General features: G+C 35.1%; 1 protein-coding gene across 1 annotated transcript in view; it reads left to right on the top strand.

Annotated features, from left to right (window-relative positions):
* ME1 (malic enzyme 1) overlaps positions 1 to 27836 on the top strand; it is a 189471-nt gene that overhangs the window by 76846 nt on the left and 84789 nt on the right. Inside the window, exons 5-6 of the mRNA XM_011282499.4 lie at positions 4622 to 4783; positions 16116 to 16219. Of these exons, the coding sequence (XP_011280801.3) occupies positions 4622 to 4783; positions 16116 to 16219 (266 nt within the window). The remainder of the gene's footprint in view (positions 1 to 4621; positions 4784 to 16115; positions 16220 to 27836) is intronic.

Genomic DNA, 27836 nt, shown 5'->3' with positions numbered 1-27836 from the left:
GATTTCATTCTTTTTGATTGCCGAGTAATACTCTGTTGTGTGTGTGTGTGTGTGTGTGTGTGTGTGTGTGTGTGTGTGTTTGTGTGTGTATATATATATATATATATATATATATATATATATATACCACATCTTCTTTATCCATTCATCCATCTTTGGACATTTGGGTTCTTTCCATACTTTGGCTATTGTCGATAATGCAGCTATGACTTCTGAAGCATCACCCCCTTACTGATCTTTCTTTTGAGCAGTCATGGCTAGAATTGATTCACTTTGCTCTTTGAGGCTTATACCAGGCAAACTTGTAAAGAAGAATGTTTTTCATGATTTCCAGTCTTCCCAATTTTTTCACTTTTTTTTTTTTTTAATGTAAGTTGCTTCCTTAGCTTTTCTCCCACAAGGTAAACTGCACTGTCCACAGATCCTGTCCTTAGGAACTACCCCCAAAATGTGTTAATTCTGTGAAGTATAAAATGTCTAAGAAGAACACTTACAATTTAACTGGAATCTAGAGAGAATTTTAAGAATGAGTCAATATAGAAAATAGTTCTAGGGTAGAGAGGGCTAATTAATATGGCTATTAATATTAATAATTAATATCCATATAATCATAACAGCTAGGCAATACAGTCACCTTTATGTTTTTCCTAGCTCATCTCTGAATATTTATCTTCATTAGTAGCCTACCTTTAGTCTTTCAACTCTTAATATTAGGCCCTCACTGACATTCTTGATCTTAACTACACCTACTATTATTTTAAAAGTCTAGCATAGTATCTGACACAGAATAGGCACTTAAATGGCAGCTGTTTATATGTAATTGAATATTGAAGAATAAGATGTTGTCTCTATAGTTGAAGGCACACATAAAACAAAGGCAATCGATTATTAGACAATATGTACGTAAACTGGTATAAATTGTAAATTCCATATTCATTCAGAGGATAATATCATTCAGAGAAGGCTGAAACAGTTAAATTGTTTTAGCAAAATTGGAACTTAGATTTAGCTTTGGATAATTACAAAGGGCAGAAGATCCTATCTTAGGAAGGGAAGAGATGCATGTAAGTATCTGGTTCAGGAAGAGAATGGTGTATTTTTGTGCAGTAAGTGAATTGGATGCCCTGAACAAAGCTAAGTGTTAACGTTGAAATGTAGTGGAATTCAGATTTCAAATTATTATGAAAGTTCTTGAAATTCAGAAAGAGGTGTTTAGACTTGAAATAATAGAATGTCATATTTAAAGAAGGGGACTGGCTTTATGTAAGTAGTGCTTGAGGAAGGTGCATCAGAGAAGGAAGAAGAGGCAAGAGTGTTGCACCCAGGGTGACCATAGTAGAAAGGCCCTGGGGAAGGAAAAGAAGGAATGAAGACAAGACATATGGTGAGGGTGTCTGTGTGTGTGCCGGAGAACCCCCGCATGTTTCATACAGAGTTACTAGTCAGGTAATGCCCAGATAAAAATTGACAGAGCGGGATGAAGGTTGAATTTGTGAAATGCAGACATCACTGAGAGAATTGCAGTTGTCTTACTGAGATAATCCTGCTGTTGTGACTTCACTGTTGTATAGAAGACATCCAGCTGCTTGATTTTCCTTATGTGGGAGATAGAGTATGTAAAAACAAAAGCCAAGGGAAGGTCAATATAATGATAAGCTGTGTAGATGGCAATTTTTTGTATTTCAGAGGGTTCCTTCACTATTAAGATCTACCCTTCAATGTTGAAATGTTTGCGAATTAATGCTCCAAATGTACATTTGTAACAAGGCACATAAGCAGCTAAAATAGCAAATGCCTCAAAACATTTTAAAAATTACTCAAATAGCTATCACCTTTATAAATGTCCATGGCATATTTATATAATAAAATTAATAGCTCAGGATGAGAGAAGAGCTTAGGGAATAAAATTTATGAAGAAAAAGAACATTTTTCTTTGACTTTATATGTAAGACATAGATTTAGTTTAATTTGGATGTGCTATAAAAGATAAATGGAAATACTATGTTATTTTAAACCTCTTCTTTCGAGAGAGAGGGTGCAAGTGAGCAAGGGGTAGAGAGAGAGGGAGAGAAGTGGGACTCATGCTCACCCAAAGTGAGGCTCGAGCTCACCCACAGCAGGCCTCCAGCTCACCGGAAGCAGGACTCAGCTCATCCAATGCAGGGCTCAAACTCACAAACCATGATTTCATGACCTAAGGCAAAGTCAGATGCTTAACTGACTGAGCCACCCACGCATCTCTGGATGAAAATCACAAGTAGCAACTCCCTGGGTCTAAATATCTTTAATAAAACCTGGAAAGCATTATATACATTATTATTCAGATCATATCTAAGTTATATGACTATGTTGCTGTCCTAAAATATCTTCTGAAAATATATAATTAAAAAAAATTTTTTAATCTTTATTTTGGGAGAGAGCGTGTGAGCAGGGGAGGAGCAGAGAGAGAGGGAGACAAGAATCGGAAGCAGGCTCCAGGCTCCGAGCTGTCAGCACAGAGCCGGATATGGGGCTCGAACTCATGAACTGTGAGATCATAACCTGAGCCGAAGTCGGATGCTTAAAGAACTGAGCCATCCAGGCGCCCCATATTCTGAAAATATTTTTAAAATATATGCAGGCCAACTGGCTTTACCTGTTTAAAGGACACATTTATAAAAATATACATTATCAGCGATAGATAAAAGTACCTCTGTTTATGATAGTATGATAAATAGAACAATCTCAAATATGTGTTTGAAGTATTTGGACTTTGGAAATTTGGTTTTAATTTAAAAAGCAAAGTTACCATTTTCTGCAGTATTTGTTTATCTTTCTTATCTTAAATCAGAGCCAGCTAACCCAGTGATATCAAGTTGCCTTCTTCAAAACAGCATAACCTATTGACCCTTTGCGATTAGACATGGAAAATTTGACAAAGATCATGTCTTTATGGGATATGCAAAAATAATTTTCACCCACTTCTCAAATGTATTTATTTTTAGGGCAGTTCTTTAAGAGCTGCATAATATAGGTGAACAGAAATGTAAAAAGATCTCAAAAGTATATTTAAAATTTTTTTTCAGTTTATTTATTTATTTTGAGAGCACAAGCAGGGGAAGGGCAGAGAAAGGGGGAGAGTCTCAAGCAGACACTGTGCTGTCAGCATAGAGTCCTGTGCGGGGCTCGAACTCGCAAAACTGGGATCATGATCTGAGCAGAGAAATCAGTCAGATGTTCAACTGATTGAGCCACCCAGGTGCCCCTCAAAAATATATTTTAAAATATGTTCTGCACTATAGCATAGTGGAAAAACATTGTACTAGAGGTTAACATACCTGGTTTCTGGCTCTTTGGTATTAACCAGGTAAAACCTCAGGCAGATGATTTCAGTTCTCTGATCTTAATTTCCTAATCTATAATATAAGAGGGATGGACTAAATATATTCTAAATTCCCCTTCAAAAATACTATGACTCTGTAAAACTCTTGATGATAATACTATTGATAGCTACAATTTGTTGAGGGTTTGTAATATACTAGGAACTATGGTTAAGTACTTTGCATATCATTTTATTGAATCATAGATTTATTCAATTAACTAATGTTTATTCATTGTATACTATGTGCCAAATGCTGTGCTTGGTGCTGGTGCACAGTAGTGAACGAAACAGAGTGGGATCCTATTTTTATGTACCTCTTCTGTAAAGTATCTTTATTCTTCCTATTTTACAAATAAGAAACAGAAAATTTAATTTGTCCATTTATTTAAGGTCAAATGACTGACATTTTCCCAAGGCTCCATGGAAATAATGAATATAACAGTTTATAGAAAATCTAATAAATTGTGTCTCATGAGATTGGTTTTGCTTAAATTCATATAATGGCCATGAGTCACAGAACAAGGATGTTAGATGTGTTAATTTCACACAGATCTCAAATAAATTAGAAATAAAATCTCCTCATGATTAAAATGTATGACTCCTAGATATTCAAAGGATTGGAAAGAAATACACAAAATTCATTGAGTCTAGTGGAAGATTACCAGGTAAAAGAAGTAGCAGACTGGACTTGGCATATTTCAAAAATGGTAGAACAATATCCAATGGTTAGGTTGCTAAAGAGGATAGTTCAACATTGCTCTGAAAGTAGGATGTGTGAAAATTGCTGTGAAAATGGTGCCAAGATGCATGAAGTAAACATCAAAGCATTTGGAGGATACTTAGCTGTCATGCATTATTTAACTAGGGCACTCCCAAAATCATGCTCAAAGTGGATGGTACTGGTTTCAAAGCTTCTCTCAGTTTCACTTTGAGCTCCTAATTCCCTGTGTCTTCCCACTCACCACAAAAGTTATTTGACTCTTTATGTGCATATCGTCTCTTCTCTCTTCACTAACCAATTAATCGTATATATGTATTTTTTAAAAAATAGTTTAAAAATACATATCAACTTTATTTCTTCCCTCCACTCTTCCACACTTAAGATCATATAAAATCTCTTACATGTATATTCAGTTTATGTTTTTTGATAGCTTAATATTTCATTACATAAGTAGAGACTTCTACTTCAGAAGTAGCGACCAGGAACTGTGCCCTGGATTTTCAAACATCTATTAATAGATACTTTTTTTTCTTTTCTAGGCTATTGTGGTGACTGATGGAGAGCGTATTCTTGGCTTGGGAGACCTTGGCTGTAATGGAATGGGCATCCCTGTGGGCAAGCTGGCACTGTATACAGCCTGTGGAGGGATGAATCCTCAAGAATGTCTGCCTGTTATTCTGGATGTGGGAACAGAAAATGAGGTAAACAATTTAAGTCTATAAGACAGCTGAATACCTTAAAATATAGCACCAATTCTTGCATTTTGAGCTTTTTTCAAGAACTTCATGAAATTCATTCTTTTCTGTCTAGTTCTTTCTCCCTCCTCAAACTCTTCCCCTAAGTCTTATAAGAAAATTATTCTTTCTCTTTTCCCTTTTTCTTCCCCTTCTCTATAACAAGATTAATCCTTTACTAGCTCTTTAGTGTTTAGTATCCTTTGATGAACATTCACACCACTATTCTACAGAGTATATGTTTTACTTTAGGAGATCATAGTTACTTTTTAAAATTATTGATTCCGTACTATGCAGGAACTAATCCCAAAGGATTTACTAAGTTTAATCAGTGTGAAATGTAGTTTTAAAAGTCTGTTTAAACCTGTAGTAGATGATTTGGAATTTAGTGTTTCTCATTCCTGGATCAGTATTTTAGAATCTTAAAGTTGTATATCAGTACATATTTTTGTTCATCCTTTGTTGCTGTTAGATTCATTTATAGTGATACATACTAGAAATTAAAGGTAGAATATGTACAGTTTTTATAGTTGTTTTCTTCCCTTCTAAAGCAATTGACCCATTAGTAATATATTAGCTTGAACAGTTTTTATATTCATTAATAGAGAAAGTTATAATTTTTAACTTCCTATATATATGAATGTTCATTTAACCTTTATAAAGGAAATATTTTTGTTTTAAGTTTTATTTATTTATTTTGAGAGAGAAAGAGAGAGAGCACAAGCAGGAGAAGGGCAGAAAGAGAGAGGGAGAGAGAGCATCCCAAGCAGACTCTGTGCTGTCAGTGTGGGAGATTGCCCAAAGCTGACTTTCAGGCTTGATAGTTCACTAAAAGGACTCAGATCTCACTGAAAGCTATTATAGTCACAATATAATGTATTATAGAGACAGGATATAGATTAAAATCAGTGAAAGGAAGAGATGCATAAGACTGAGTCTCAGGGTTCCAAATGTGAAGATTCTATTTTCCTTTCTGTGGAGTCAGGACAAGTTACCCTGTGGTATTAATGTGTGAGATTGATATGTAACCCCCACTGTTCAGAGTTTTTATTTGGGCTCTATTACCTAGACATGATTGATTGATTGATTGCCCCTGTGAACTCGAGCACCTGTTTGACCGATTACATTTGGACCAAAGTTGCCCACCCCAAGTCACATGGTAATTTTTTCTGGTGTGGTCAGTCTCCACCTTGTGACAGTTAGTTGGGGCTCCTAGGCTGTTAAGTAAAATGGTCAGGCTCTATCCAAAATGGTTGAATGCTTGTGAATCATGTCACAGATTTATGTAAACAATAGACAAAAATATAAGAGACAAACACACAAAAGGAAAAATAGGTCTAAATTTTAATGTTAAATTAAGTAGAATTCAGTTTTAAACTCATATAAGATTATGGATTTGATCATTCAAACTTTTAAGGAAATGTAGCTCCTGTATTCTATAAAATGTTCCAGAGTATATTAAAATTCATAGCTTCACATTTCATTTTGAAAAGAACATAACCTTGATATCCAAACCTGGTAAAAAAGAAAAATAGCACATAACAAGAAACTGATAATTTGGCTCATGTTTACCCATGTTCCTACCTTTACCACTTTCTAGGTGTGTACTCTTGAAAAAGTTACTGAACTCTTCGGTGCTTCAGTTTCCTTGAGTACCTGCTTGTAGAGTTACCACAATTTAATACTCTTAGAGTGTTTATGATTGTGATTAACATTTTGTAAGTACTTATTAAATGTTAGTTTTATGAATATAGATGCAGGAACAAAAATCTTTCATAAAATACTGGCAAACTGAATCCTGCAGAATACTTTTAATGTCAAAAATTATTTAAACTATTAGCAACATCATAATCCATGGTGCTATATTAGAGGAATTCCTTTAAAGTTATCAAGACACTTGTTATCACTGTTCTCTTTGATTATTCAGAAAGTACTAGCCTTTGCAATAAGACAAGAAAAACAAAGGTGATAGTTTCCTGGAAAAGACACAGTTTTCATTATTTATAGGTAATATGTTTATTGATGAAAACCAAGAAAATCAAGTAAAAATTATCATGACCAAATTAGAGCCCTCAGTAAAGTGATTGCTTGTAAAATAAATATTTTCTTTTAATGTTTGTTTATTTTTGAGACAGAGACAGAGTATGAGCGTGGGAGGGGCAGAGGGAGAGGGAGACACAGAATCCAAAGCAGGCTACAGGCTCCAAGCTGGCAGCACAGAGCCCAATGCGGGGCTTGAACTCATGGACCATGAGATCATGACCTGAGCCAAAGTCAGACGCTTGACTGACTGAGCCATCCAGGCGCCCCATGCTTATAAAATAAATGTTAAAACTCAATAGCTTTTCTAAGTATTTGTAATAACTAATCAACAAAAATTGTTCCATTTGCAATAGCAACAATGTTTATTCTGCTAATGTTATATGGTATTCAAAATTTTAAGCAAAGAAATAGTGATATTTGATTTGGTTCATCAGAAGAATGATTTTTTTTAAGTATACATCTGTCTTCTTTTTTTCCAAAAACTAATAGAGGTATGTTTTATTTATTAAGCAGAATATATTTTGTTTTTTAGTTAACTTTTTCATAATTTTATTCACTTTTGGGACACGTATCAACTGTATTTTGTTAACAATAAAGCACTTATATATCAGGAAGAATAGAAGCCATTTAGATTCTAGATTAACTTTTCTGTTGCTTAAAATAGATAGAAATGCTCCAACACATGATTTTATTTTTCTGTTAGCTATTGGAGTTCAAAATCTGTTAGTAACATTCTAACTTATGAGCAATATAACCTGAATTTTTATGTTTATAGCTCTTAATTAATATATATTGGAGAATAGTGAAATATTTAGATTGAGATGAGTTGCTAACTCTTCATGTTCTTATTTAATTCATTCTGACCCTTTTTTCTTTTTATTTTTACTGCTGCTTTACCGAGAAGACAAAATTCACTACGATATGACAGTGTAAAATATAATGGAGTTTTTATGTTGCTGCTTTATGTTCCACTTTCACATGTGGAAAATTGTTTGCTGTGAAAATATTCCTGTGATAAAGACTTTTTGTTTTTCCCTGTGGAAAAGCTTTTAATCTTCTGTCTTTTGTGAATCTCTGTCCAGTTTGGCACCTCATGGTAAAAATATACAAACAATTGATAAAATAACTTACTTCCTTATCCAGAATAATGTAGGAAAGTTTGAGAACTAGATCCGTTTTTATAAATTATAAATGTTTTCATCTTTTATTATAAATGCCTATATTGAGTAGTAATGAAAACAGGAAAGAAATTAGGAGCCCATTGATAAGACATTCTTCACTTGGTATAAATCATACTCACCTGACTTCTTAAATCTCTGCAGCTTTCACCTAAAGAAGGTTTAAAGATCAAAGACAGTAATGGAGTGCCTGGCTGGTTCAGTTGGGAGAGCATGTGACTCTTGATCTCGAGGTTATAAGTTCAAGCCCACATTGGATGTAGAGTATTACTTAAAAATAGAATCTTAAAAAAAAAAAAAAAAAGAACAAAGACACTGAAACTGAGCCATAAAAGTGCTTGGCTAAAAAATACTCTTCTTCTTTAGGTTAATAAAGCAAAGCATTCATTTAGTCAAGATATATGTATGTCTGTCTTATTTTTCATCCGTTACTTTATAGATCACATTTTCTTTATGTTCCTTGTGAAACAGTTGCTGTATACAATTTACTTCAAGTAAATTTTCTTCAGTTGTTTTTTAACAGCATCCCATATTCAGTTTCTTTTTAAATCATTATTGCAAAATCTTTTTGTAGTAATCATGTTTATTATTTGTCTATTTTTCTTATATAAGTGACCAATATCAAAGTTTGCTGTTTGACTAAAGATGTCAGTAGATGTTCCTTGTGTCCCCTACATGCTGATCTAGGTTTTATTAGGTCTTGAAGTCTGCTTCATGTATTACATGGTGTATTTTCTAGGGCTGCCAAAAACAGTACTACAAACTGGGTGGTTAACCAGTAGAAATCTATTTTCTCAGGGTACTGAAGGCTAGAAATCCAAGATCAAGGTGTTGACAGGGTTAATTTCTTCTAAGGTCTCTCTTCTTGGCTTTTCTTCCTCTGGTTTTTCTCCAGTGTCTTCACGTGGTCTTTCCTCTGTGTGCATCTGTGTTCTAATATTTTCTTATAAGAACACTAGTTATATTGGATTATGACCCACCCTAATGACCTCATTTAACTTAATTACCTCTTTAAAAGACTCCATTTCCAAATATATTCTGAGGTGTTGGGAGTTAGGACTTCAACATACGATTTTGGTGAGGACACAATTTGGCCCATAACATTTGGTCACTCTTAAAGAGGGCATGGGCACTTGTTTTTTGCATAGTTATTCTTTATTTATGAAATCATTGCTCTAGGTCTCAGATTTCTGATTCAGGTTTTATGTTTCGTTTGCCCTTCGGTTCATGTTTACAGTGTATCTAGATCTAGAATCCTTACTGGAACTTGAACTCACAAAGTCAAAGCCTTCTTGCATTCAGAAAATTCCCCCTTGTCTTCCAGAAACTGCTCTTCATATTTGGCATGAACCAGCTATGATGGAGAGAAACTGAAGAAAAACCTTACAGACCTTATGTCATGTATAGCTGCCGTGTATCTTTTAGCCCTTGCACAGAAACTAGTGTTGGCGCTAAAATGTGGTTTTAATGTGTTAGTTTTCTATTGCTACCGTAAAAAGTTATTACAAACTTAATGCCTTAAACAACACAAATATATTACATTATAGTTCTATAGGTCAAAAGTCTGACACAAATCTCAACAGGCTAAAATCATTAAAGGTGTCTACAGGGCTGTGTTTCATATCCTGTCTTTTCCAGCTTCTAAAGACTGCCTCCATTCCTTGGTTCATGGTACTCTTTTTCCATTTTCAAGCTAGCAATGTAGTGTCTTTCTGGCTTTACTTCCATTGTCACATCTCTTTCTCTGACTACAGCCAGGAAAGATTTTTCAATTTTCAAGACTCACCCTTAATCACATCTCCAGTCCTTTTTGCTACATAAGGTAACATGTTTACTGTTCTAAGAATAGGGGAACTCATTATTCTGCCTACCATTGGGTCCCAGATAGAATGTCATTTGTCCCTCCACCCTCCTTCATTTCTGTCTTCTTCCTTTCATATTGTGGGATTGCTTGTCACTTCAGACAAGTGATCCTGCACTGGAATGAACACTAATCATTACAGTAAAGCCAGAGGAAAGAAGATTGCTCAGTTTCCAGGCTTTCGGTTTGTAGTGTCACGTGCTTACTTTTTGTGGTCTCTTTTTATCTCATCCTCTCTAAATTAGATGATAATGGATGGTATCAAGAATTTCTTTATTTTTTGAGATACTAAACCAATGCCTTGGAAATGAAATGAGGTCTCTTCAGTTTGGTTTATACGCACTAAAACTATCAGGAAGTTCTTGAAGTTTGTGATCTACTTAGGAATACCCATTATATAAACTAAAATAGGACAAAATATTTACCTGAGACAGAAACCTTTGGGGAAGTAGAATGCTTTTATTTTAACTTAATAATATAAATTTGAAATTGGTGGTTCTCAATATATGTTCCATGAAGCAACTACTTCAGAATTACCAGGGGTGCATGTTAAGAATGCAAAATCCTGGGGTGCCTGGGTGGCTCAGTTGGTTGAGCATCTGACTTCTGCTCAGGTCACGGTCTCATGGTCTGTGGGTTTGAGCCCTGTGTTGAGCTCTGTGCTGACAGCTCGGAGCCTGGAGCCTGCTTCGGATTCTGTGTCTCCCTCTCTCTCACTGCCCTCCCCTGTTCACTCTCTGTCTCTCTCTCTCTCAAAAATAAATAAAACATTAAAAAAAAAAAAAGAATGCAGAATCCTGGGCCCTGCTTCAGATTTACTGAATCACAGATTTTAATCACTTTTACTTCTACCACTTTTTAAAATTTGTGCCAGCTCATATGCATGCTGACATTTAAAGTATTGCTTTTATGCAATATTTAAAATTTTATGTCTCAGACTCTTGACTAAATGTTGGCAGTTGGTTTGCTTAATTGTACTGATGATATGAGCCAGCAAAATAGCTAAAATTATATACTATTTACAGAACCTGATTTTTTCATTTGAAAATGAGTAAATAACAAAGAAAATGATTATCTGTATATTATAAATAAAACTTAAAAACAAATGCTAAAGTGGGGAGTGTTCATACCATTACAGATAAATATTGATAATATTCTGAATATTTAGAGAACACTTTGAAGTCAATAAAAAAATGTCAAATGTGAAATGTAAAAATTGCCTAGGGACATATGGGCATAGATAATTTACAAATGAAGAAATAAAAATGATCAATAAACTTACAAAAAACATTTAACAGTATTAGAAGAAAAATACAAATGAATGCTACTTGACAACATTTTATATATACAAATATATGTATTTTTATATATTTAATATTTGTGTATTCATTATATATTTATATGTATATTATATATATACACACACACACACACACACACACACACACACACACACACACATATTTATGGAAAGATAATACTTTTACTTGAAGCTGCAACAAAATAGATATACAGACAGTTCCTGACTTATGATGGTTTGGCTTAGGATTTTTGGATTTCACATTGGTGCCAAAGCTATATGCATTCAGTACAAACCATACTTCACATTGTGAATTTTGATCTTTTCCCAGGCCAGTGGTATGTGGTATGATCTTCTGTCTCTCTTGTGATGCTGGGCAGAGGCAGCCATCTGCAGCTCCCAGTGAGCCACACAGTCACGAGGTTAAACAGCCAATACGCTTACATTCTGTACCCAGACAGCCATTCTGTTCTTCAGTGGAGTATTCAAGAAATTAAATGAGATATCCAGCACATTATTATAAAATAGGCTTTTTATAGATGATTGTGCCCAAGTGTAGACTAATATAAGTGTTCTGAGCACATTTAAGGGAGGCCAGACTAAGCTATGCTTTTCATAGGTTAGGTGTATTAAATGCATTTTCAGGAGGCCAGACTAAGCTATGCTTTTCATAGGTTAGGTGTATTAAATGCATTTTCAAGATATTTTCAATTTGTGATGGGTTTATTGGGATGTAAGTCTATCATAAGAAAGATCTGTACTTATGTGTCATTGGGTGGAGATGTTAATTTGTTCATCCCTCCTAGGAGGCTAGAATTTGAATACAGATCACAAGTTTTTAAAGTGTTCATCTAATGACCTGAAAACTCCTCATGATATATTCTATGTGAAAAGGGGTTATAAAACAGTCTATGATATTGTCATACATTTGGAGAGATAATATTCTACATGCATAGACATAAAGAAAAGGACCTAGAAGAATATGCATCAAGATGCTAGTAGTCAGTAGAGATTACTGGTATTCTTTGTTTCTAATTTTACTTTTCAGTGTTCTCAAATTTTCTGATAGGCAAACATTGCCTTTGTAATGAAAAAAGAATCCTTAAAATATTAAGAAACTTTTTTTCTGACTACCAGATTTTTGTAACTTGTTGGAAGAAATCTGAATACAGAATATTTAGGGTGTTCACAGGATAAAAATCATTAAATTTAGGATATGTCCACAGATACAGGATGCCTGGCAACCCTAAACACACACTAACGTCTATTTAGGAATGAAAAATAAATTATTTTTTTGATTCTTAAGAAAATATTTTTTAATTCTCCATCTCCATATTGGAAAGGCAGGAATGTGAGAGATCAGAACAAGGTGAAAGTTGATAATGATTTCTGTTAGCATTAAATAAATGAATACTTTGAATAAAAATTTCCATGTTTCCAGAAATGGAATATTGTTAATGAGTAATTAGCTTCACCAGTGTATTCCCTCCTTCTCTCCTTTTTGGAACTCTCTTATATTTCCATATGTTTTGTCTTTTACTGTTTTTCCCCTACTCTTTTTCCTTCTTTCATGCTTATAAGTCGTTAGTGACACCACATGTATTGTATGTGACATCTCTTGCTAAAGAAAGTCTAACCTTTTTTAAGTGTTTGCTTAATATCAAGTCTTTCATTTATTCTCCATCAAAGATGTATTAAATGTTTACTCATGGCCATAAGAAGTTTTTAATACAATGAATTAATATCACTTGTATGCCATGCTAGTTGGTCTGTGGAGCCATTATCAAAATTGGGTAATCTTGTTAAATTGTTTTGTGTAGATACTAATTTTTTTGGTCAGAAAGCTTTCCATGAATGCACTCAAGCCTTAATTGTCATGACATTTTTTAAAAATAGTAACTTTTGACAAGGACATTATGACTGGAAGAATTTTATAACTTCCTGGTTTAATTCAAAAGCTTTATCTTGTTTATAAATCTTCATAATTGACCCTTCATTGTAGTCGGACTTCTTTATGATATATACTTTAATTATTAGCATGGGAAAGAATGAGAGAAAAGAGAAGAGGGGACGTGTAACATCTTTTCTCAATTGTGTTCTTTTTCTAATTCACATTTTCGAAGTCCAAATATATTCCACACATGGAGAAGGTATTTTAATTCTGGCAGCCATTAGTAGCTCATTGGCACTTCAACCTCAGCTTTTAAGAAGCCTGCCAGTAGATTGTTTAAAGTTTTCAGGCCTCCCAAAACAGCTGGGCTTTACAATAGCACTGTTTTAGATTTTACATTTCATCTGAAATACATTTATATGATTAAATATGTTAACTTCCAGCTAGTTGGAAAGCCTTAACTCATTGTTGTGTAGTACATTATAAGTAGGATGACCACAAAATCTATTGGCCAAACCCACTGAAAGAGGATGCTGTTAATAACTATACTAGGATAATAGGTATGAACTGGGCTGTAATTTCTGTTGACTTTTAGCAAATCCCAACTCAGATGATTCAGATGGTTAACCTTTTAACATCACAACACCTGCAAAAACATATCATTTATCCATAATAAACCACATTCAAATTTAGTGACTTCTAACAATTACTATTTTATTAATGTTATTGATTCCCTGGGATTGGTAGGAAGGCCAGGATGCTTATCACAGCCTTTTTCCATCTAGATTCTCATCCTTCACAAATTGTTCACATTCTACATGTAAAATATGCACATCTCCGTCCTAGGTTCCCAGAAGTTTCATCCCACAACAACAGCAGGCCCAAAGTTCAGGATCCTGTCATCTAAATCAGGTCTAGATGCAAATGAAGCTTCTTGTGTTTTATTCCTTGGTGTGGCTGCTCTTAGCTATTCAGTGGTGAGGCAGGAACAGAATAACCATAATCAACACTTCGATTCAAAATGGGAGGAATAAGAATCATATTACTCTCAGTGGCTCATGGCAATTTTGAATTGCCACTGGACGCATGTTGCCAGGCTGCCTACCTAGGGGGAGGGCATATTTTTTGAAGGGGGCCTAGTTGTGTTTCCTAAGAGTGGTTCTGTAGTTCATTGTTCTTTTAGGCTTTTGGATCTGAGTCTGAGCTCTTGGCGTTGTCCTTTGAGCTATCCCTCCTTTTCCATAAGAAATGGCCATGTTGCAGCTGAATAGCTTTCTCTGTCTGCTCTCTGCCTGTGGAAAGTTGGGGGCCCAGAGAAGTATTTTCATTTTGGAGTGTCTCTGTTCCAAATCGTCCAAATAGTACAGTACCCTAAAAAATTTTTTGAAGACTTTTTATATGAGACTGTCTACTTCATTAAAGAAAGGACTTACTCATAATTCCTTTCAAAACAGACCTTCTCCTGACATTGGCTGCCATATCAGAATGCTGCAGAACCAGTTCTTTTTATCTAGTCAAGATGGTCTGTTAGGCTCCAATTTAAATCAGAGTTTTCCACAAAAGGTGTGCTAACTACACAGTTGAATCTTTGAGTGCAAGCCTGATTTTACTTTGGAAATCTTTCACAAGCAAGTCTTGTGTCCTCTGTATTCTCTTTAAATTTTGCTCACAAGCTAAACATTTCCTTATTTACCTCATCTCTGTTTTGACTTTATCATACAGCTAAGAGAAGCCAATTTACACATTCAGCATTCTGCCCGGGTATCTCCTTAGCCAGATTCACAAGTTCTTTAGGTACATCGTCTGTGTTTCAGGTTACAGAAGAGGACAGTTTTTCCATTGTTTCACTATAACATGACATAGAATGCAATTTTCTTTCTAGTCCACAAAAGCAGTTTGTCTTTTTAAATTTGTTTCAGCAGTATTTTGTAGTTTCTAGTGTATAGGGCTCACACACATTCTCCGAAATATATCCCTGTGAATTTTATGTTTTGGAATGCTATTGTAAATGAGGTTATATATTTTATTTCATTTTCAACTGTTCATTGCTAGTATATAGAGATACAGTTGATTTGTGTATGTTGACCTTAGATCTACTGTGTTAAATTCACATATTTTTTTTCTAGTGGGTTATTTTGTGTGTATAGATTTCTAAGTATTTTTCATGTACGTGATCATGTATGTACAAATAAAAACAGTTTACTTTTTTCTTTCCAGCCTATATTCTTATGTTTTCTTTTTCTTGCCTTATTGTAACGGCTTGGGTCTCCAGTATAGTGTTGAATAGTGATAGTAGATATCTTTGCTTATTTCCAGTCTTAGGGGAATAGCGTCCAATCTTTCACTGTTAAATATATTGTTAGCTATGGTTTTTCCACAGATGCCCTCTATTAGGTTGAGGAAGTTCCTACCTTACTGTTCCTACTTTACTGAGAGCTTTTGTTGTGTATGCATTTTATACATTGAAAAAATTGATCTCATGAAAAACACTATTACTTATACCAAAACTTGAACAGAGTAAACTTGAGCTTTGTAAAATTTAAAAAGTTTAAGAAAACTTTAGTTAAGGCTAAAAATTTATTTTTAATATCAGCCAGTTAATATATTAAAACTGTAATTAAAATGCTTGTTGAAGATTTTACTTTCAAAAACAAAATAAATCTAAGAAAAGAATTGGTATCTTTCCATTTCCTAAACTAATGTAATACTTCAAAATTCAGTATTATTTTTCTATATGATAAACTTTGCCTGTAAAGTCTGAATTGAAGTCTTCTAATTAGCACTACTGAGAGATTTTAATTCCTTTTATTATCCCCAAAATAAGGCAGAATGTTTTAATGTCTAGTAATTACTTTTCTTATTTGACACATGAATACTGTAGATATGTAATACTAATAAAATATAATACTCTGTAGGTGAATTCTGCCTCAGTATGGAAAGATTTTATTTCCATTTCTAAGCTCAGAAAGTATGAATGATATACCTATAATTATTTCTATATCTATGGTAACTTTTTTTTTAAATAGGATTTACTTAAAGATCCGTTGTACATTGGGCTACGGCAGAGAAGAGTGAGAGGTCCTGAATATGATGACTTTTTGGATGAATTCATGGAGGCAGTTTCTTCCAAGTATGTATAATCTTTATTTATCTTTATTTGAAGTGAATTTCAAAAATTTAAAGATAACCTAACATAATAAACTACACAAGTATCCAAGTTTGGTGTAGTGTGTTTAGTAATTGGAAGGGATTTGTTTGAAATGCGGGTGCACGCACACACACACATACACTGTCATGGTTATTAGTGACTAAATGATAAAGTCATGTATCTGTCTCAAAAAAGATTGTCTCTGGGGGAGCCTGGGTGGCTCAGTGGGTTAAGTGTCCCACTTCAACTCAGGTCCTGATCTCGAGGTTGGCGAGTTTGAGCCCTGCGTTGGGCTTCGTGCTGACAGCTCAGAGCCTGGAGCCTGCTTTGGATTCTGTGTCTCCATTTCTCTTTGCCCCTCCCCCACTTACACTCTGTCTTTCTCTCTCAAAAATAAACAAACATTAAAAAAAAATAAAAAAAAACTGTTGTCTCTGTTGCTATTCCTGAAGATACTTTCACAAAAATCTTTAGATCTTGTGGTTATTGAAATACATGATTATGGTGAAGGAGGCAGTAGTCAGTGACCAAATTACCTGAGCAAGACTTTCTGTGATTATTGGCAGTCTGTACTTCACTTCTGGCTGCTGATAAAATGTGATCTTTAGTCATCTTTGTGGGTGTATCTGACCCTTTTGTGGTAGGAGAAGCAGAGGAAGTGGGGAGCAAGTGTGAGTTAGTATAAGCCACAAGTCCAGAATGGTGTTTAAGAAACAGGACATCCAATCACAGTTCATGAGTCTCTGATTAAATCTACAGTATATGATTAAAGTGCACTACTGTATTTCACCTAGTTTCAATAGCACTTGATTGTGGGCCAAGTACTACTATAAAGGTTTTGATTTTTTTTTCTTTCAACAAAGAAATTTCCACCATAATTTAGTAATGTATTCTGTGATAATTTTGTCACACTAATGGACAGTCATCCCATTTGCTACTACCACAAAAACCAAGTACTATTTTAAAACATATACGTTGCCTTGGTTTTTCATAGAAATAAACTCATCATTAGAATGAGCTGTAACTAGAGACATACTTCTGGGTTTTTTTTAGTCTAAGGTTTAATTTTAAGAAGTTGTATGCAACAGCAGAAAGTGCTTTCATCAGCTTGCACAATATTTAGAATATATTGAGTCTCCTATTGCCCAAGGTTTCAAGGAAGAGTATATTTGCCAGTTAGCATGGGCTACTTTTTAAACACACATGCCTGATTTATTTATTGTTGTTATTAACTTACTTGGTTAAGCTGTACTTATTCATAGAAATAGTTGGAAAACTGTACAGTTTAAGCTAAAGATTGCATGGTACAGTTAATTCCAGTTAGATACTTAAGGGAACACTGATTTCTGCTAGTCCCCCCCACCTCACCCAATACTATGTTGTATTTTTTTCTAGTAGTTTAATTTCTAGTAGTTTCTCATATATAATATAATGTTTTGAAATTACCTGTAACTTTTTAGGTAGCAACACTAATCAGGAGATTATGTTAGGGGTGCCCAGCTAGCTCAGTTGTGAAGCATGCAACTCTTGATCTCAGGGATTGTGAGTTTGAGCCCCACGTTGGGTGTAGAGATTAAGTAAAAATAAAATTCTTTTTCAAAAACCCCAGAGGAGCACCTGGGTGACTCAGTTGGTTAAGTGTCTGACTTTGGCTCAGGTCATGATCTTACAGTTTGTGGATTTGAGCCTTGCATTCGGCTCTGTTCTAACAGCTCAGAGCCTGGAGCCTGCTTTGGATTCTGTGTCTCCTTCTGTCTCTCTGCCCCTCCCACACTCATGCTCTGTCTCCATCTCTCTCTCAAAGAATGCACTAACATTAAAAAAAAACAAAAACAAAAACAGAGAGTAGGTAGGGAACATTGTGCCACTATAAAAGAAGAGGAAAATGCCGTTCTTAGCATAATTGTTTTTATTGTCTATTTGAGTAAGTAGATTCTATCTTTATATACACGACTTCAGTATACTTACAAAGAAACTGCTACACAAGTTTATGAACATAGTTTGTATGTCTTATATACTTAATATACTTAATACTTAAATGCTGATGAAATAAAATAGAAATAATTCTATTAGAATCAGTGAGAAGCTTTCTGGAGAAAATGAGATATGAGCTAATTTTGAATGCTCTGTGTCAATATAGAGTCAGAAATGCTTTTTTTAAAAAACAGTGAATTGAAGGATTACCTAAGATCTTTGATAAGGATATAGAGATTGATGAAAAGTCAATTATTTTAAATGCAGAGAGCACCTGTATATCAGGAATTCTATATGGGCTCTTCCCAGAGAAGAATCCCAAAGATTTTTCAAAAATATTTCTAGCATGTTGCTGCTTTGGTAAAAGTTTTCTAGAAGAGACACCAATTAAATTGGGAAATGGTTCTGAAGATAAGCCCAAGATTATTTAAAAAGAACATGTAACTTAAATTCAAGGTGGAAGATGATTGTTGCAAATTGACTTACTCAGGAACCAGATTCCGAGATGGAGTTCATTAAGGAGTACCTTTGGAATGAACCCCTTTGCAAGGGAGGGGACGGAAATAGGAGTGGATAAGAGAAGTTGAGCTGCAATGTGGAACCACCAACAGCTTTGGATAACTTCATTGGAATCATCCTTGCATTCCAGTTAGATACTTAAGGGAACACTGATTTCTGCCAATCCCCCCCTACCTCACCCAATACTATGTTGTATTTTTTACTTATTACATTCTCAGGGTTGGGTGGGTCAATATCAAATTCTTCCTCTTGACTTTCTTCACAATTATAGCTCTTTACCTCCTAGGCCAAGGACTTTATATGGGTGTTATGGCACTTACTAAGTCTCTTCTGATTATGCATTTGGGGACTGAGGAAATCAGTCTGTAGTCCTAATGGATGGACCCATTATGAACTAGACTTTGGTCAGGGCTCCATTTATTACTGGCTTCCAAATGCCTCTACTCTAATGAGGAGGTTGACATTATATAGATGCTTTAGGTCTTCTGATATCACTGTCAACTCTGTGCCCTTGACATGTTTGGGTATTCCCTGTCCCCAGAGCACAGTTACTGAATAAAGGGCTATAGGTTCCATTGGAGAAGGATTAAGGGAATTATTACCCTGTATTCTTGCCATGGTGTTGGAAGACCTTTCCCTCTGGATTTTTTTTAAGTTTATTTATTTATTTTGAGAGAGAGAGAGAGAGAGAGAGAGAGAGAGAGAGAGAGAGAGAGAGAGAATCCCAAGCAGGCTCCACACTGTGAGCATGGAGCCCACCATGGGCCTCCATCTCACGAGACATGAGAACATGACCTGATCCCAAATCACGAGTCAGATGCTTAACCGACTGAGCCACCCAGGCACCATCCACACCCCACCCACCAGGCTTCTAGATGGTTCTGAGTTAAAAAATTAGGTCAGGTTTGGAAACTGAGTGAGAGATTGTGACTTCACTGGGGCAGTTTCCCTCAGATTTGTTCATTCATCTAAGATTTATTTTGATTGTACATATTGAGTAGTAGCCTTGTCAGCTGTTTTGCCTCTAGAGATGCTGTATTTTTAAACTATCTCTCTGTGGGTCAGCCCCTCACTAACCCCAGCCTTGCCACTCTAATGATAATTATGTCCACCTAGCTTCTCATGGCTTCTGACCCTTAGCTGGTCCTATCATCCCCATTGCTATCATTGACGCTAGTTCTTTTAACAGCCTTTCCTTCTGTCAGTTCTGGCCTTTAGAAAAGAACCACCACAAAACTTACTAATGTGGATATCTTCTCATTGGCATATTCCTTATTGCTTTGTATATGGTGTGTTTTCTGGACCTTCATGTGGAACATAGTAATTTGATGGGTTTTCTGGTCTTACTTAGCACGTGCATTCTAGAATTACTCTCAGACACTCGTGATCCCCCTTCTGCCATCTGCCACAGCATTCCTGGCATTTCAACAATATTTAATATGAGCCTTTACCTTCTCTGTTTCCAGGAACCATCCTAGTAGTGAATTTATACCATCTCCTGAGATTCTTACTGGTTGTAAATCCTGCATCTCAGGATAGTGCCTTCTAATCGCTAAACTCTTATCTAATACTTAAATTCCAGCCCCTTTGAGCAGAATTTAATCTCATATGTACTCTTCTGACTACTATAAAGTAGCTAGATCTTGTAGTTTCTTTGTGGAATATTCCCTTTCTTCCTTTGTTAGGCCTAGTATGTCTTAGGTGGGTTATATTGTGACATAACCCTGGTTATAGGCCCAAGGGTCTGGAGAGGAGGTGAAGGTGGATGGAGGTTAGGAAGGCACATGTTGTCTTAGGAGGGGGAGGCTTCTGTGTACGTGATTCCCAAGAAGGAAAGGGCAGACCATTTTTGTGGCTTCAGAATGTTTTAGGGAATCTGGAAATTCAAGATTTTGGGAGGCATCAAACAAGACATCTCATCTCATGTGTCAGGATCCAATCAGGAACCTGACTTAGCAGATCTACCTTGTTAAAGTTTTGGAGTGTTTGACCACTCTGATGATTAATGCCTTATTCCTGGTGATTAACTTTCTCTGCTCAGGAGCTGTAGGATCTGAGAGCATTTTTGTATCTATTAGAGAGGTCCTCTGGCTTTTACATTACATTACTCAGTACCCTGTCACAGCATTCAGTATAATGACATTTAGATAAAGATAAAAATTAAGCAGAAAAAAAGTTTCAAGGTAGCTGTAATTAAGGCATATCTTAGAATCTGTTCAATAGACTATTTCTGATATTCTGTTATCAAGTCATATGACAGACAAATGCTGGCTCCTGCAAAATATTTTTGGTTTAGAAAAATTGGCTACTGGGGGCACCTGGGTGGCTCAGTCGATTAAATGTCTGATTTTGGCTCAGGTCATGATCTCACTTTTTGTGAGTTTGAGCCCCCACATCAAGCTCTGTTCTGGCAGCTTGGAGCGGAGCCTGCTTCAGATTCTGTGTCTCCTTCTTTCTCGACCCCTCCCCTGTCTCTCTCTCTCTCAAAAATAAATAAACATAAAAAAAATTAAAAAGAAAAAGAAAGAGGGGTGCCTGGATGGTTCAGTCAGTTGAGCATACGACTTCGGCTCAGGTCCTGATCTCACAGTTTGTGAGTTCGCGCCTCACATCAGGCTCTGTGCTGACAGCTTGGAGCCTGGAGCCTGCTTCGGATTCTGTGTCTCCCCATCTCTCTGCTCCTAACCCACTTGCATTCTGTCTCTGTCTCTCTCAAAAATAAATAGATATTAAATTTTTTTGTAATAAATAAAAAAGAAAAGAAAAGAAAAATTGGCTTTTGGAGCAAGCCATTGAATTCCCCCAACTACCTGTGCCCTAACAGGAGCTAGATCTCTGTGGTAAAAGTGTCTTGTCAAACTACCTAGTTTTTCTTCCTTATTGTTTTGATTCATTTTTCATTTGTTGAAAGTCAGGCACTGTGTTTGGTGCTGGGGATACAGGGATGAATAAAACAAAAATAATCCCTGTCTTTAATATAGCTTATTCTTTACTAGAGGATACAGATAATAAACAAGTAAACCAGCAAATAATCAGATGAAACAATGAAATCGTAATAAATGTAACAAAGGAAACAAATTGCTGTCTAAGAATAATAGGTGATTTAATTTATGTAAATCAGATGAATGTTATAGATGTAGTTATCTCTTTTTGAGCATAGATTTTACTTTTATTATGTTTACTTTATTAATAGATACAGGTAATTTCTGTTATGAAGTCTTGCTAAAGTCATGATACTCTTTCAGTTATACTTTTGTTGAAAATTAGGTGAGCTCTTTGATTACAGTTAGGTAAATTAATAAACAACAGAAAAACTGAATTCAGAAGTACTGATAAATTAGTCTGGATTAATTAGCCTGGATGTTAATCAGCATCTCCAGGTCTGTTTTCCTGGTACTTGCCTTTTCAACAGTTCCATCAATTGGGCCTAGTAATTCTACATCTGAGAGTATAGTTAATAAAGAATGAATTTGATGCCCAAATATATTCACTGAGCATTTTCATTATATGATTTTCTTCCCTTTGTTTCCAGCACACTTTCTTTGGCTTCCTTCTACCTCAGTGATGGCCCCTACACACTTTGCTTGTCTTGTTTATTCTCATTCCCCCTAACCTCTATACTTTACTGTGCTTCAGGGTTGGAGCTTAAAACTCTTCTCTTTACTATTATCCTCACTTCCTTGGTGACCTCATCTAGTCATTCATCTTTTTGGCAAGAGGGAGTTTTTTTCATGTTTATTAAAAATTGTTATTGAAATATAGTGACATACAATGTTATATTGGCTTCATTTTTTAAAGTAATTTTTAATTTTAATTCCAGTATCGTTAACATACAGTGTTCTATTAGTTTCAGGGGCACAATATCGTGATTCAACAATTCTATACATTACTCAGTACTCATGTGATAAGTGTGCTCTGCATCCCCATCACCTATTTCGCCCATCCCCCTACCTCCCCTCTTGTTCTCCATAGTTGAGAGTCTGTTTCTTGGTTTTTCTCTCTCTCTCTCTCTCTTTTTATTCCCTGTGCTCATTTGTTTTGTTTCTTAAATTCCACATGAATGAAATTGTATGGTATTTGTCTTTCTCTGATTTATTTTACTGAGCATAATAATCTCTAGCTCCATCCATATGGTTGCAAATGGCAAGAATTAATTCTTTTTTATGACTGAATAACATTCTATTTTGTATACATATGCCACATCTTCTTTATCCATTTGTCACTTGGTGGACACTTGAGCTGCTTCCATAGTTTGTCTGTTGCAAATAATGCTGCAATACATATAGGGGTGCATATGTACTTTCAAACTAGTGTTTTTGTATTTTGGGGGTAAATAGGCAGTAGTATGATTACTGGATTATAAGGTAGTTCTATTTTTAACTTATTTCACTTTTTTTTTTCAACGTTTATTTATTTTTGGGACACAGAGAGACAGAGCATGAACGGGGGAGGGGCAGAGAGAGAGGGAGACACAGAATCGGAAACAGGCTCCAGGCTCTGAGCCATCAGCCCAGAGCCTGACGCGGGGCTCGAACTCACGGACCGCGAGGTCGTGACCTGGCTGAAGTCGGACGCTTAACCGACTGCGCCACTCAGGCGCCCCAACTTATTTCACTTTCAGGTGTACTATAGAGTGATGCAACAATTCTATACATCACACAGGTCTTACCACGGTAAGGGTAGTTACCATCTGTCACCATATGTTATCATAATATTGACTATATTCCCAAATGCTGTACTTTTCATCCCTGTGATTTATTTATCGTACAACCGGAAGTTTGTAACTCTTAATCTCCTTTACCTATTTCACCTATCCCCTACCCCTCTCTCGTCGGGCAACCACCAGTTTGTTCTCTATATTTGTGAGCTCTTTTTGTTGTTGTTGTTTTGTTATTTTGGTTGTTTGTTCAATTTTTAAAAATTGAAGTATAGTTGACACACAAAGTTACATTAGTTTCAAGTGTACAACATAGTGATTCAACAACTCTATAAATTATGCTACACTTACTGCCAGTGTAGTTACCATCTGTCACCATACACTAGTAAAATACCATCAACTGTATTGCTTTTATCTTTTATCTCTGTGACTTATTCATTCCATAACTGGAAGCCTGTACCTCTCATTCTCCTTGCCTCATTTTACCCATCTGTCTTGCCTCTTCCCTCTGGCAGCCACCAATTTGTTCGCTGTATGTATGGGTTTCTTTCTGTCTTTTTTGTGTGTTTTGTTTTTTCGGTTTCACATGTAAGTGAAATCAAATGGTATTTGTCTTTCTCTGACTTATTTCACTTAGCCTAATACTCTTTAGGTCCATCCATGTTCTCACAAATGGCAAGATAATCATTTTTTTTTTATGGTTGAGTAATATTTCATTGTGTACATACACCACATATTCTTTATCCATTCATCTATTGATGGACACATGGGTTGCTTTCATATCTTGAGTATTATATGTATAATGTTTCATATTTACATATTGTGTACAAATATGTAAATATATAAATAATTGCATATTTATTGTAAATAAGGATGCATATATCTTTTAGAATTAGTGTTTTTTGTTTTCCTTGGATAAATAGCCAATAGTGGAACTACTGGATCATATGACATTTTTGTTTTTAAGTTTTTGAGGAACCTCCATAGTCTTTTTCACAGTGATTACACCCATTTACATTCCCACCAGCAATGCACGAGGCTTCCCTTTTCTCTACATCCTTGCCAACGCTTGTCACTTCTTGTGTACAAGTATACCAGGAAGAAGTCTCGTATTTCAAAGAATTCCTTCTTCTCATGTAATTTAATTTTAGGAAATACTGTATTAAGGTTCTTACAATCCTTGCATATTGTCAAGTATATATTAAAATCACCAAGTGTATGCATTCCTTACATATTTATATTTGTTTTTCTGTTTATACTTTTCATAGTAGTATTTTTTTAAATTATGGTATAATTGGTATATAACATGTAAGTTTCAGGTATACAGCATTAATATGACATTTGTATACACTACAAAGTGATCACAACCAAAAGTCTGGTTACCGTCTGTCACCAACAGATAACCCTCTTTAAAACCATTTTGCCCACTCCAACTCCCTTTCTTCTTGCTAACCATCAATCTGTGCTCTATGAGGGTTTTTATTTTTTTGTATTTTTTGTCTGTTTCTCTTTTTTAGATTCCACACATCAGTGAAATCACTGTTTGTCTTTCTAACTTTGACTTACTTTGCAAATTCCCACAAGATCCATCCATTTTGTCACAAATGGCAAGATTTTAATTTTTTATGACTAAGTAGTATTCCATTATGTGTGTGTGTGTGTATCTTATCCTCTATCTATTCATCTATCAATGGACACTTCAGGCCAATTCCATACATTAGCTACTGTAAATAATGCCTCAGTGAACATAGGGATGAATATACCTTTTCATATAAGTGTTTTCATATTCTTTAGATCAATATGCAAAAGTGGAATAGCTGGATCATATGCTGAATGTATTCTTAAATTTTTGGGAAATCTATACTCTTTTGCATAGTTCTGCAGCAGTTTAAATTCCCTTTTTTCCACATCCTCTCCAAGACTTGTCATTTCTTCTCTTTTTGATGATAGTCATTCTAACGGGTATGAGTGATATCTCATTGAGGTTTTGATTTGCATTTCCCAAATGACTAGTGGCTTTTGAACATGTTTTCATGTGTCTTTTTGCTATCTTTATGTCTTCTTTGGAAAAATGTTCAGATCTACTGCCCATTTTTTAATTAGGTTGTTTGATTTTTTTTTTATTGTTGACTGAATTCTTTGTATATTTCGGATACTAATCTCTTATCAGATTTATGATTTGCAGATATCTTCTCTCATTCAATAGGTTCACTTTTTGTTTTTATGATGGCTCTTTTCACTGTACAGAAGCGTTTTAGTTTGATATAGTCCTAATTGTTTATTTTGGCTTTTGTTTCCCTTGCCTTTGGAGTCAGATCCAGAAATAGATTGCTAAGACCATTGTCAAGGAGTTTACCACCTATGTTTTCTTCTAGGAATTTTATGATTTCAGGTCTAACAGTCAAGTCTATTCCATTTTAATTTTTATGTACAGTGTAATATAATGTTCTGGTTTCATTCTTTGTTTTTTGTTTTTTTCCTTTTTTTTTTTTTTTTTTTTTTGCATGTGGCTGTCCAGTCTTCCCAGCACCACTTATTGAAGAGACTATTCTTTATTTTATGCTCTTGGTTCCTTTGCCATAAATTAATTGTCTGTATATGTGTGCATTTATTTCTTGGCTCTCAATTCGGTTCTGTTGATCTGTATGTCAGTTTTTATGCAAATACTACATTGTAGTATAGTTTGAATTCAGGGAGTGTGATACCTCCAGCATTGTTATTATTTCTCAAGATTGGCTATTTGCGATTTCTTTTGGTTCTCTACAAATTTTAGAATTATTTGTTTTAGTTCTATGACAGATGCCATTGGAATTTTCATAGGGATTGCACTGAATCTGTAAATTGCTTTGGGTATTATGGACATTTTAACAATATTATTTATTCCCATTCATGAGCATGGAGTATCTTTCCATTTATTTCTGTCTTTTTTAGTTTCTTTCATCAATGTCTTGCAGCCTCCAATGTACAGTTCTTTCGTTTCTGTGGTTAAATTTATTACTAGATATTTTTGGATGCATTTTTTTAATGTTTATTTTTAAGAGAGAGAGAGAGAGAGTATGAGTGGGAGAGGGGCAGAGAGGGAGACACAGAATTCAAAGCAGGATTCAGGCTCTGAGCTGTCAGCACAGAGCCCAATGCGGGGCTTGAACCCACGAACCGTGAGATCTTGACCTGAGCCAAAGTTGACACTTAACCGACTGAGCCACCCAGGCACCCCTTGGATGCATTGTTAAATGAGATTTTTTTCTTAATTTGTCCTTCTGGTGTTTTGTTATTATTGTATACAAACCCCATAGATTTATGTATATCAGTTTTGTATCCTGTAACTTTACTGAATTTGTTTATTAGTTCTGACAAGTTTTTTTTTGTTTTTTGTTTTTTGTTTTTTGTGGAGACTTTACGGTTTTCTGTATATGGTATCATGTCATCTACAAATAGAAATGGTTTTACTTCTTCTTTTCCAGTTTGGATGACTTTTATTTTTTTCTTGTCTGATTGCTGTAGCTAAAACCTTCTAATACTGTGCTGAAGGTAAGTGGCGAGGGTAGGCATCCTCATCTTGTTTCTGAACTTAAAAGAAAAGCTTTCAGTTTTTCACTATTGAATATGATATTGATGGTAGGTTTGTCATGTATAGCTTTTGTTATGTTGAGATAAGTTCTCTCAGTACCTATTTTGTTGAGAGTTTTTATCATAAATGATACTGAATTTTGCCAAATATTTTTCTGCATCTGTTGAGATGATCATATGATTTTTATTCTTCATTTTGTTAGTGTGGTATGTCACATTGATTGATTTGTAGATGTTGTACCATTTGTGCCTCCCTGGAATAAATCCCACTTGATCATGGTATATGATCCTTTTAATGTATTGTTGAATTTTGTTTGATGATACTTGTTGACAATTTCTGTCTCTATGTTCATCAAGGATCTTGGCCTATAATTTCCCCCCCCCTTTTTTTTGTGGTGTCCTTACCTGAGTTTGGTTTCAAGGTAATTCTGGCCTTGTAAAATGAGTTTTGAAGTATTTACTTTTCTTCAGTTTTTTTGGAACAGTTTGAGAAGGATAGGTGTTAATCTTTTTTGAATATTTGGAAGAATTAGCCTGTGAAATTGGCTGATCCTGGGCTTTTGTTTGTTGGGAGGTTTCTGATTACTGATTCAATCTTCTTACAAGAAATTAATCTATTCATATTTTATATTTTTCATGATTCAGTCATGGAAAATTATGTATTTCTAGAAATTTAACCATTTCTTCTAGGTTGTCCAATTTGTTGTATAATTCTTTGTAATATTCTGTTATAATCCTTTGTATTTTTGTGGTTACAGTTGTAATTGCTTTTTCATTTCTGGTTTTATATCTTTGAGCCCCCCCTTTTTTTTCTTGGTTTGCCTCGCTTTGTAACTATGACTTATCTTTTCAGAGAATCAGCCCTTATAGTTTCATTGA

This window comes from Felis catus, chromosome B2 (genome assembly GCF_018350175.1).
Source record: "Felis catus isolate Fca126 chromosome B2, F.catus_Fca126_mat1.0, whole genome shotgun sequence".
Classification (NCBI taxonomy): Eukaryota; Metazoa; Chordata; class Mammalia; order Carnivora; family Felidae; genus Felis; species Felis catus.
Note: the sequence above shows the minus strand (reverse complement) of the source record. Positions and strands in the feature narration are given on the sequence as shown.